The sequence below is a fragment of the Poeciliopsis prolifica genome, unplaced genomic scaffold (assembly GCF_027474105.1).
Source record: "Poeciliopsis prolifica strain line A6 unplaced genomic scaffold, Auburn_PproV2 SCAFFOLD008, whole genome shotgun sequence".
Lineage (NCBI taxonomy): Eukaryota > Metazoa > Chordata > Actinopteri > Cyprinodontiformes > Poeciliidae > Poeciliopsis > Poeciliopsis prolifica.
The window spans coordinates 2,502,951-2,515,740 of NW_026562383.1; the positions used below are offsets into that span (position 1 = coordinate 2,502,951).

Consider the following 12,790-nt stretch of genomic DNA (forward strand, 5'->3'; position numbering starts at 1 on the left):
ATGAGCTTCGATGTTGGATTTTGGATTCGTACGTCTGACTGTGTGGCAGTCGGCTCCTCGACACACGAGGGCCCCAGGAGCCTCTCAATGGCCAAAGCCTGCTCAGTCAATACAGACGCAGGGTGACGGCTCCGCTCCACACTGCGTCCTGCTCGGCAGATTAAAGCCAAACAACACAGACGCCTGGTGAAAGGCCAGATTAACTTTGCCTCCTTGAAGCCTCTCCAGCAAGCAGTGGAGACTGAAATCCCCACAACAGTCCTGCGGTCTCGCTAATTGGCGAGCAACACCGGTCCGGGCTTTGATTAATCTTAAATCTTAATGAGTTCACTCAGAGCTGCTGTGATATTCCGACTGAGGCGGTGAAAACACACTCGCGATTCCCTTCGTTTCATCCCTGCGGTTGCATCAGAGGAGACCTGAAACTTTCGGCCCAGTGAACCCGCCGAGGAATCAAAGAGAATACCAGAGACGTGTTTAATAATTTATTTGCATATGATTATCGTAAAAATACTGAAAGAGAAATGCTTATTTTTGTTCTAGTTTTCTCACATTTTCTTTTTTTTTTTACTTTTTTACAATCTAGTACACCTTTAACTGCACAGGAAAACTCTGTCCTAGCAGACACGTTTTCTTCTTTCACGGCGAGATTCTCTTTAGCTTTAGATACGGACACACAAAGGATGTCCCGATCCGATCCCAGGTACTGGTTTGGGCTTCTTTTTTTTTTTTTAATTGTTCCCATTGGCATTTCAGGTCTCTTGTCTGTGATTTTTAGCTCTAGCTAGCTGTGCAGATGTTTCTTTCGTAAACAAATTTCCTTCATGGAAATCATAGTAGACGCCACGTGTCACAATCTACCCTTCCTGAATGTCTTAGTTTTTTTTTTTTGTGCCCCAACTAATGAAATTCACAGTGATAGAGACAGTACTGGCTGCTGCAGCTCCTGGTCTGTCAGTCACATTTTGTTAGTCATATGACTTGGATGTGCCCAACTAAGGAGAACGACTTCTTTCAAGTTTTATCTGCAACCAGTTAACTAGAAATGCAATAAAATATGTTAGAAGACAAATTATCAGAAAAACTTTCTTCTTTTTTTTTTAAACCAGAGTAAGCATGCTAACGCTAAGCTTGTAGGCTAGTAAGTAACTCCAGATCTTAGAAGCAATGAAGCTGCGCAGGTTTCCGCTGGACAGGATCTGATTACATTTTCAGTCTGATAAACTGCAGTATAAAAAGCAGTTTAACTGTATGAAGTCTCAAAATTGATGCAGAAACGTACAACAACCTTATTCAAAACGGCTACTTCTGTCGGAGTAATGTAAAGTTACACAGTTACAACAATGTTAACGATAGCATTTATCATTTCAGTATATATGGATTTAATGCAAAAATGGATTCAAATTCACTAAATTTAGGTCTCGTCCACATGTAGCCAGATATCCAAGGGGGGGAAAAAAGTACATTTTTGTTTTAGCCTTTCAACCACACAAAAACTCAGTTTAGTCACTAAGAACAATTATTTATTAAAACTCTGATCAAAGTGCAGATTTGAGAAAACTGTGTGTTTCCATGTGCGTACAAAGAAAAACAGACTTCGGGTCTCGCAAATTAGTCGAGGACAAATAATGTGCCAATAATATCCACTTTGACAATTGAGGTCGTCTTGTGTTTTATCAACTTTATATTCTAACATGTTGTTTAAAAGAAGTTGAACCTTTCTGTCTGTCGACACAAATGAGCCACTTGGTGCAGCGTTTAATTCTTGACAGGAAGTTGTTTGTTTTGAAGCAATCTGATTGACTGGCATAGGTTTCAGCTTTGTGCTACACTGCCCCCTGTGGGTTTGGAATGTTTAAAATATTAAAAAAAAAAAACACTCGAGAGTGGATTTGTGTGGGTTCATGTGGATGAAAACTTTTTCTGAAAACGATCCCGAGTGCAACGCTTTATAAAACAATATGAGGAATCATTCAGTTTGGCCATTTTCCGAAACGACTCGGATCGGTTTCGGGACATCCCTGGTAGTGACCGTCAAACCCCCTCATCAGTTTGCTTTATGAAAACATAACGGGCAGATAAACGTCAGGTCGGATAGCTGCAACTGCTCAGTGATTTGGTCTAATACAAACATGGTGTTATATACAGGCAGTTGGTTTAGATAGAAACTGCACTGACAGCTGGCGTTCCGAGGAAAACATTGATTAGGAAGTAACGAAACAATGGCTGATTTGTTCTGCAGGTTTTTTTTTTTTTTTCTACCTCTGAGTCAGTTTTAAGTTCCTGCTAATCTGCATTTTTTTTTTCTGAGTAAAATCTGCAGCTTTGCTTGGGGCAGGAAGAAGCCTGACATTGATCCTGACAGTGATTTTAAAGATAATTAGTGTGTCTGAGTCAAACCTCTCCTTAATTCACTCATTCACGTCCGTCTGGTTTCTTACCATGTGGGAAGAAAAATAAAAACAAGCCTTGTAATAAAAAAGTTAAGCCCAAGTAAGAAAAACAAAATAAAATAGTATCAGGTAACAACTTAGCATTCAAAACGATGCGCTTTATGAGTCAAGGGAGGTTAAGAAAACGCGGACGTTAAAGCCCGAAACAGCAAAATGCCACCGAAGCAACAGCGAACGTGGAACTTGGTAGGTACGTTTCTCATGACGGAGTTTCCACTTTGGCATGCACATGACGTGTCCCGCACAGTGTCAGCTGCGTCTCGCCTCCAACGCGGAGAGACGCCGGGCGGTTAGGGAGAGGGCGAAGACTCGGATGCTTTGTACAGATTCATAAAACGCGGATCTCCCAGTACGTTTCTGTGGAAGACGGTATTTAAGAGGAAGAGGATGAAAAGTTCCTTTTTTTTCTCATTCCCAAAAATAACTTTAAGGAACATATTTGGTTGGGATTAATCAAACTACAAAAGGACAAAAAAATAAAAACAGGTCAGGCAGATTGATACAGAGGTCAAGCTGTATTGAAGGTTGGGTTTGCTTCATCTTGGCACTGTTGCGTCATTTAGACGTTTATTTCTCGCCTTTCCTCGGTGAGGTGGCGAGAAGGAAATACTGATTCCCAACCAGCGGAAAGAAACGGGGAAAAAAGAAAAAAAGAAAACACATGCAGGCATGCAAACACAACCTGAGAGGGTCCATTAAGAAGTTTGGCTTCATGTCAACAGTCACAAATCCACAAGTGTCAAGTAATGAACACACACACACTGCAATGGGAAGTTGTCTTTATACAGACATTGAGTCTCCAGTGGGAAGGAAGTCTTCGAACCGGTCCGCTTTTGTTGCCGTCATCTTTTATTCCCCGCCCTCTTTTTTTGTTGTTGTTGTATTTTTAGACTTTGTACATCGGATTCTCCTCATCAGAGTTCATAGGTAGTTTTTTTTTTTTTCTTCTTCTTTTTTTTTAGATCTCCTTCTGTATGCGTTGCAGCAGTTCACACTCTGATGGGAAGAGTCTGGCTCATCTGTTGCCGGATGATTTCCTGACTGTCTTCCGGACTCTTCCTGTTGTGTCCGGGCAGCGTTCCTCCCAGCCGCAGCAGGTCCCTGCCAAGACAAACGGCACACAGGTCAGCATCGAGTTCTGAGACGCCAAAGCCGCCGCGAGTCCCAGTCTTTCCTTTGGAGCCGGACTGAGCTCTGTGTGTCAGAGGAGCTCGGTTCTGCACAGTTCCTCACTCATAGATCCGACGATTGTAAATAATAAAATACGACATCGTGGGAATAAAGCGCAGAAAGTGCTGATCTGAACTCTCGGCTGTTGTGAACAGCTCCAGAGCCGGGCCAGAATCTATTCATCACGTTTTCAGTTTTTTAATAAAACTTCCAACTTGGCTATCTCTGGGACACCAGCGCCCGAGTGTCCTTTGTTCCCCCGGCCAGTGTCCCTGTTTTTAAGGCCCGTGTGGCTGGAGATGCTGAAGCAGATTGCGCCGCATCTCATATCCCCTCTCAGCATCCCCTTTATCTGGCCGCGGCATCGTCCGGCAGCCAATGGCGACGCAGACGCTCTCTAAATCATCGCTCTGACAACATGATTCCTCTCCTCTCCCCATCCATCACTCGCCCGCCGCCGCATACAGATGAGGCCATAAATTAATCATTGACATGTCATCGGCACACAGCCACGGCGGAACATGCAGACGCGCGAGCAACAAGACGCAAACAAGAGCGCGCGCGCTTCCCGCCCGTCGCGCTCGCGGGGCGCGCTCTCCCCTGATGCATTAAAAAGCTCATTAGCAACCTAATTAAACACATTCCTCTCTTTTAGCTTCTCCTCAATCTCCCTTATTACTCACACTTCATCACCTCCTGCTTTTCCACATCAGCGCCCCGTGTGCCGCTTTCTGTCCTATCGCCTACATTCCAGCATCCAGCCAAGCGGGAGGGGAATTAAAGCGAGGTCAGCCATTACATTTCCACACACAATTAGCTTCGCTGAGCCCAAACCCTGGCACAGGAAATGCCCTCGGGGGACTCCGTGTTAGAGTGAGAACTGTGAGCCGAGGAGCCGGAACCCGCACCTGGAAACTGTCTGTCTGTCTGTCCCTCTGTCTGTCAGCCCGGCGGCGCAGTCAGCGCTGAACTTCCGCGTTTGGTTCATTTTCCATCAGCAGCCGATCTGAGCGCCCGCTAAGAACGAGGCTAATGCTAACAACACTCAGAACAAACACGTCAGCATGGCGGAGCGTTCAGAGTCGGTAAAAACTCAGGAGGAGAAAACTGGGAGGTGGTGGCAACAACAACAACAAAAAACCCAACACCCGGGGGCGAGCAGAGCTACCGACAACATCACCGAGAAGAGTCAGAGACTCGGAGCCTGACATCCGTCTGGCAGCAAAAAGGCCCTTCAGCGCAGAGAGGCATCCTGCCGAGTCACACTGACTGCAAAACAAAGCAAAGCCAACCAGCACGCACCTTGTTGTGCTTCTCTTCAGGCCAGACATTTTTTTGTTTTATTTTATTTTTTTCTGTGACATCTTATTCCAGCAACCCAGAGGCGCAGCGCTGCCCGTCTCCCGAGCAGCAATCTTTATCTTGCGCCGAGCGCCAGTCATATACAATACCGAGGACAATTTCACACGAGGAGGAAGGAAAATGCATTACTGCTTTATTTTCTGCTTCCGTCATGGAATAACCTCCGGACCATTTTGAGTGCTGATGGAGAGAGAGAGAAAAAAAGAGGACAGCGATTGTTTTGTGCTTTTTTTTTCTCCTCAAACTTTTTTGCCTCCATTTACAAACACGTTGCCTTTTATTTTAAAGCGAACAGACAGATGATGAAGGACGGTGGTGACCTCCAGATGGACATCCGCCCAGGGAAAATGTCAGGTTTTAAAAAGCATTTTAAAAACAAACGCATCACTAAAAGCCAATGGCTGGACGCACCTGTTCAAACACTCCATGTGCAAAGGTTGGTCATACAGATATTAGACACGTTAAAGCCTGAGTCACATAAAAAGTTTTTTTTTTTACTTGTTTAAACTGTCACCATGTTGCGAAAGACAATCCGTGACAAGATCAAACTCCTTCACCTCCTTACTGAGCTGCTGTTATCGTCTGGAGAAAACAACCAGAGCCAAGAAGTGTGTCACAGCGCTGTCAGTCATCCTCATGTACTTGCTGCTAAATGTGTTGATAGCAGAGAGAACATCTCACCGTTACAGGAAAATCGTCTATCTGCCATCATGTGGCGGCTATGGTAACCAGCCTTAGCATTCACAACATGCTAAGCTGGCTACAGTGTGGCAGGCAGGATGAGCAGCGCCACACAGAGGTGATTGACAGCGCTAAGGTCCGTCTCCTGTCTGTGATTGCTTGTTTCTAGTTGGCATTGGGAGAAAACAGAGGAACTTTGTTTTTTTGCCAATTATGACAGACATTTTCAACAAATCTGTAAAATAAATAAGTTTGCAAAATTGACATAAAGGAGCTTTAAATGTATAATAATATGACAATAGCACACACACACACAAAAATGTCAAAAAATGTAAACTTCAGTTCTGTACAATTATACAGTGGAGAAAACGGTGAAATCTATCGCTGGTGTCGCTGCTTTAAATGTTTTGCTTCTGGCAGAAGGAGATCGTTCTGATGGTCCTGAGGCAATACACAGATCTCTGGTCCAGAACCATGGACACTCGGATGACCTTGCAGGAACATTGATTTTGTGTCTGAAGGTGCTCGGTGTTCTGCTTAGGACCAGATCGAGTTACGCAGCATGTTGAATCACAATAAGATGAAGACAATTTATTAGTCGCCCACAGGAGAAATTCATCTTGGAAGCAGGGGCGAAACCGCAATACAACAACAAAAAGTCCATCCAAAAGGACAGCAACCATGAATGAATAGATAAAAAACAAAAAAGAAAAAGTCAGATCGGCAGTACATCCCCCATAACCGTATCCATACACATACAATACAGCCTCTTCATACTACACTTGGTCATTGTCTGGACCTCCTGTTACTCTGTCCAGGCCCCCCTAGTCTGCCGTTCATCAAGTTAATGGAGAATGGTACGAATGAATGTTTCAGACGATTATACTTGCACAGGGGAACCCTGAACCTTCTCCAGAGTTCATAAGAGCATACTCTGATGCGAGCACATGTGACCCATCAGACAAGATGCTCTGAGCTTGCCTGACGGCGGCCTGCTCCAACAGAAGAAAGATCCGGAGTGTCGATAATCTTACTCGCCATCTTCACCGGACTTTGAATTTGAGTTTTTAATTTAACAGTAAGTTTTCCAAACCAACCAGTAATGGTGCAACTCGACGGTTGCCCTATAAAAGATCAACATCATCGTTTTAGAAAGGACACACAATCGAAGTTGTCTAAGAAAATGGAAACGCTAGTGAGCCTTTGGACAAACATTTGTACAAACCTAAACATCACTTACTGATTTAGGTCCAGAAACAATCCAACAGTTTCTGAGGTGTTTATCTGTAACTTACGAGTCACACCATAAAACAAACTTATCTCCAGCAGCTTTATGACTGTCGGGAATGTCTGTTAAGAGACTGAAAATAACAGCATCATCTGAAAGTTTAATTATGTACTGACTGGGTTGAGAGGTAACACATTCATCTGTGAACAGAATGAAGAGGTGAGGCGAACTGACGCAACCTTGGGGGGCTCCTGTCCTACTTAGCTTAGAATCAGAGAACTGAATTGTATTTTACTTGCCGATATCTTTTTGATAGAAAAGGAATAGTACCACTTAGTTAAAAAGGGATTAACCTTCAACTGCACCAGTTTCCTGAGAAGAACGTTTACATGGATGGAATTAAAAGCTGAACTAAAGTCGACAGAAGTGTAGCATATGCTGCCGAGTTCTCCACATGCTTTAGTGCGTCACTGTCAAAATAGCACCGCTGGTACTACGTATCCTAGCATAAGCAAATTGAAAGGGATCCAGAAATGGCTGCATTTCCACTTGTAGTAGCTCCAACATGAGTTTCTCAAATGACGTCATTACAATGGAAGTGAGCGATAATCGTTATCAGTCTGAGGACAGGCAATTTTTGGAACTGGAATGACAATTTCTTCCAAATATCTGGAACCAAATGAGTGTCTATTGAGATCTGAAAGAGTTTAAGCCACTTTGGGGAAAGTTGCTCTGCAAAGTTCTTGAGAAGAAAAGCAGACATGTTGTCTGGGCCAGTTGCTTTTCGTATGTTTAAACCCATGAAGCCCCTGAGTACTGACTGTGAATTAATTACTATTCTGCTCTCAGTTCCACGATTTACATTCTCCAATATTTCCCAACAATCATCAATTTCAAACCGTAAATAAAAACTGTTTAAGTCATTTGCTCTTGTGTTCTCATTTAGTGCAGCCAAATTTCCAATACAGTCACAGAGGGCTGAGTGATATCTCCAGTATCATTTATTCAAACTCTGGATCAATAATACATCTGGACAGTTAGACTTTTCTGTCCTCAGCTGGTACAGATTTCAGTAAAGCTGAAGAGAAGTTCAGATGACGGGGGAACGAAAGCACAGAGAGGAAAGTGTGAGTTATTCACGATCGATGTCGTCTCTGCAATTTTCAATTCTGTGATTGCATCTTCATGCTATCCTAATATTGTGCACTGATTCATTTTCAGTTTACTGGCAGAGTTCATTAGATTTTTTTTTATTTTAAATCTCCCCTGGTAAGACTTTATGATGCTCTTCATTCTAATAAGGATCTCTGGGTTTTTGCTGCCCACAGCATTACACATCTTCTACCATAGATAACAACAGACAGGAAGTGGTTTTTGTTGTTGTAAAATCTGATCAGATCACTGAGCACATGCCCTAGTGGACTTTAGCTAGCTCAGCGTTTAAATTTGTGAAGGTAGAACAGAAAAAAAAAAAGGTAGAAAAACATTTTTGGCATCTATCCCAGGTAAGTAGGAGATCAATGATCGATTAATGTTGCTTAAGAATCTGCAATGGTCTGAAAATGAGCCACTTTTAGCTCTGCTGTGAGAGAGCTGACTGACAGACTGCCAACCAGGTCACATCTGTACCAGCCCTGTTCACAGTGACCCCACTGTCAAGAACTTGGTATAAAATAGGTTGCTATATTTTGCGAGTTTTTGGACAAAAAGAAATCAGCATTGGTCAAAATCGGAATCTAATGGTTCCCCAAGCTGATCACTCAACTGGTGAGCTTTGGATATTTTTATGACTGAGTCCTTCTCAGTGCATTGATGGGAACATGGATATGGGCTCTTCTCCAGTCTGATATCCAACGACAAAAAAAAAAAAAAGAGTTTCTGACATGGAGGGTTCTAGATATTTGGATTTCAAGAGACACAGAATGCGTTTCCATGCTCATGTGCTCAAATCAAACGTCGGCTTTTTTAAATTAAGTTGCAGAAATTAAAGATTGATTTATGACTTTTTACATGACTTAACCCAAGACAACCACATTTTTCCATATCTACAAACGTATTTCTTTCCCTACATCAACATCCCTCGGTTCATGCCAGACCCTCACCTCGACAGCAGCAGCTGCGTTCCCATTGCAAAATGTGCGCAAAGGTTTGTCCATATTCCACTAATGTTGAAAAAACACAATTTGGAAATTACCGTTTCCGCTAAATAAGAAACGCAATTAAAATCACATGTGGAGTTTGTTCACGCAATAATAAAAAATAAAAAAAAGAACACGCCATCAACCTCCCACCACTTCCTGTCGTCTCCTTTAGAGCTTCCACTTGTACTAACATCAAACTGTTGACCTCATGTGATGCGAAAAGTTTCTTCCATTGCAGTTTTGCGAAATACATCCATTTTGGTACTGCCAAAAAAAAAAAAAAAAAAAAAAAGAACTCATCGTAGCGTACAAACTTTTAAATCGAAAATACTTGTTTCCACTAAGCAAATTTATTTTCGGGCTCCCAATTTGCACAATTTTAAGGGCAATGGGAACGCAGCTAGCAGATCATGGAGTTTCTCTGAACGCCAGTGGTGTTGGGTGTGGATCTGAGCGGCTCTGGTCCGATCCAACTTACATGTCTGACTCACCCTGAGTAGCTGCTGGTCACCACCTTGAGGCTCGCGGCGTTGCGGAGCAGCTTGTCCAGGGTGCTGACGATGCGCGAGAACTTAGGCCTCAGGTTTCTCTCCTTCATCCAGCACTCCAGCATCAGCTGGTGCAGCACCATGGGACAGTCCATGGGCGGGGGCAGCCGGTAGTCCTGCTCTACTGCCGTCATTACCTGACAGAAGGAACAGCACTCATAAGTACAATCATTTTAAGCCAAATGACACAAACATTGTATGTTCAAGAACCACTGAATTCAACGTGGCTGCAGAACATAGAGACTGGTTGAGTGTTTATTAAACATCAACAGACAAGAACATTTAAGATGAACACCTGAGCGCCAGGCATGATTTCCACACCGAGTCAAACTTCGGTTTAGTTTTGATTAGAGAAAAAAAAAATCTCCGTTCTGCACGGATTCTAATTTTTCAGTCAGAACTCCATTTTGATGAAGTGGCATCATCAAACGCCTGGATCATCGACTTGCTCTGAGAACACAGATGATGCAGCGCCAACATGATGTCTCCCAGACAGACGACAAATCTGTATCATTTTCAAAAGGAGATTAATTCTAACGGCAATGAAAAAAAGAGTGAAAAGTCCTGGACTGAGTCTATGCGTCGGCTGTGAAGGGAAAGCGTGACGATGCGTAGCTCATCCAGTACAGCTGCTGTTAGTAATTGGTGGGTTCTGAGGTTGGTCTACTTTTTTGTTTTATGCTTGTCAATCTTAACTTTAAAAAAATGTCTAAACTTATAATAAATCTATTTTAGACATCGAAAGAACCATCATTAAGATTCAATATTTACACATTTCAGTCATTTACAATGCCTGCAAATACAGGATTGTTTAGAAAGTGGCTGTATAGTCAAATAAAAAATGCTTACAAGGTCAATTCTGATTGGTCTGGATGAGGCAGATTTTTTAAATTTTGTTGGACTGTGAGTCGGGCGTCAAAATCCTTCACCCCCTAATGCATAAAGATGTCATCAATTCAGAATTATTTTTGTGAAACATAGCAGCCTCCAGAGACGGAGGACGCGGTTTGTCCAGATGAGATGAAGACATGTTCCACCTGGACCTCGCAGACACTTGCGTCCGGATCTCAGCATTTCACACAGACTCTGATTTTTGATTAAAGCCCCTTGGGCACCGATAACACACCGGTTCAACATCTATCAACTGAGAAAGGGAGAGGAAATAAACTGAAGTGAAAAGACAAGTAAAGCCAAGTCTCACTAGGATATCAATGCAGTTTCTGTGTCCCTGTTGTCCCCGAGAAGATCAATAATTCAAAACAGGAGGAGAACAGCAAATCCACCTTAAATATAAGCATCTTTGCTTATCTTCTTCAGCCTGTGGTCTCATTCAGGGGTTTTTTGTATCTACTGTGCATTTGGCATCAGCCTTTGAAGGCTGAATGCATGCAAGTTTCACAGGTGAGACTGAACACAAGAAGAAGAAGAAGAAGCCACAACACAAGAAAACCCACAAATAAAAAACCCAACAAAAAGACACAAGTAGCCACAACACACCAAAAAGCTACAGTACAAGTTATGCTAAAACTGAAATTATGCTAAACTTGCTGGCAACATTCAATTTGAACGTGAAACAGAATTTATGAACAACTTCAAAGCATAAATTCTGTTGTGGCCTTTGACTTTACGTGGTGGCTCTTGCATTTTGCTGACCCTCCTGGGCCACCGTCCTCGGCTGCATTGTGGTACTTTGAAATCTAAGTAATAAGTGAGGAGCCACTTGTTTTAAAGGCTGAGAACCGCCAATCCAAAACCTATAATTTCTCTTACAGTTTTAGGGGTGTCAAACAAAGCATTTCAATTAAAAAGGACAAACAGACTCCCCATTCCTGAGCTACAAGCTAAAATAAACCCCATCATGTTCAACCATGTAGTTGTGACTAACCACATAAAGACTCTCTGTTTAGTGTCTGCTGGCGTTCTCGCAAGTTAATGGCCACTTTCTATATTATGTCCTGCGTTTGACAGCTGCTCGGTTTGCGCTGTCAAATATTCCGTCCTTCCTTTCAGCGTCTCCCCCGAACTCCGAAACATACTAATCCCGAATGTTGTCAGTTCGGGACTGCTGTGACTGACGCGGGAAACAATAAGCGAAGGAAGAGCACGTTGGCTCATTGATTAGATTTCGCCTAGCAACTGCATTTTCCGCCATAAGCTCTGCATGGGCTTCCAGCTCCCCGCAACAATAAAAAAACTGGCATTTGGGAACAATAAAGCCGTTCTGCTGCGCTCCTCTCCTCCCGCTGCTTGTCCTTTGATTTTGTGTGGTGCCTCCAGTCGGCGAGTTCCTCTGTTTATATCTCGTATTTGTTGACTCTGTTGCTTATTGAGCAGCGGCTGTGGCACAAAGGCAACGGGGAACAATGGAGAGCCTCTGCTTTGATGCTTTTCATTACTGCGTTAGGGTTTTTGTCGTGAAAGTAATACATACATTAGTGCCATTTTTCATTTCGGTTGCCTTTCCCCCCCGCCTCCCCTCCCTTGCTTTATTGGTATCAGTGTTACACGTCTCCTTTTTGAAGCGCGACACACAGCCAGTAGTCCTTGGAGAGTTGCGTGGAGGTTTACAGTACGCACCGCTTCGGCACTTTGCTCAGCCAGGAGGAACCTAGAGATTTCTGTTTTCTTTCCTACAAAAGCTCGGCGCTGCAGCTCCAGTGTCTGTGCAGAGCAGATAGCCGACAGGTAACAAGGCCCGTTAAAAAAAAAAAAAAAAACCTTTCCCGAGAATGCCTTTGTGAGTGTGAGGAGGAGAGGCTTTGCAGTATGGATTTGTAGGGTGTGTGCCGGGCTCGAGCTGTAAATAAGGTAGTAAAGAAAGAAGAGGGTAGGACACAGGCACACAGCTGCACCGGCATCTGCAGGGAGGAGATAAAGACTCCAGAACAGAGCCGGGGTCCAACGTGTCACTCTGGAAATCAAAGCCACAGCCGCTCAGAGGAACTCCCGGCCGGCCCCCGCTAAACTTTAGTTGTAAAACTCTTTGCGAAGGAATTCGCAGGCGCGTGTGTATTGGGGAGGCGGCGCGGCCGACTCACGTCCTGGTTGCTCATGTCCCAGTAAGGCCTCTCTCCGTAGGACACCACCTCCCACATGACGATGCCGTAGCTCCACACGTCGCTGGCCGAGGTGAACTTCCTGAAGGCGATGGCTTCTGGCGCCGTCCACCGAATGGGAATCTTTCCTCCCTGTTCACACACACACACA

The 12,790-nt window shown here is 43.7% G+C and overlaps 1 protein-coding gene across 2 annotated transcripts in view; it reads right to left on the reverse strand.

Annotated features, from left to right (window-relative positions):
* Positions 1–472: 472 nt before the first annotated feature.
* The window catches only part of ephb3a (eph receptor B3a), a 62,667-nt gene continuing 50,349 nt past the window's right edge, over positions 473–12,790 (reverse strand). The window contains exons 13-15 of one of the 2 annotated variants that reach the window (XM_055032953.1): positions 12,622–12,771; positions 9,527–9,720; positions 473–3,554 (exon numbers count right to left, since the gene is read on the reverse strand). In XM_055032953.1, the coding sequence (XP_054888928.1) occupies positions 3,443–3,554; positions 9,527–9,720; positions 12,622–12,771 (456 nt within the window). In that variant the 3' untranslated portion in view covers positions 473–3,442. Of the gene's footprint in view, positions 3,555–9,513; positions 9,721–12,621; positions 12,772–12,790 lie in introns of both variants that reach the window. The other variant, XM_055032955.1, reaches the window with a different exon arrangement.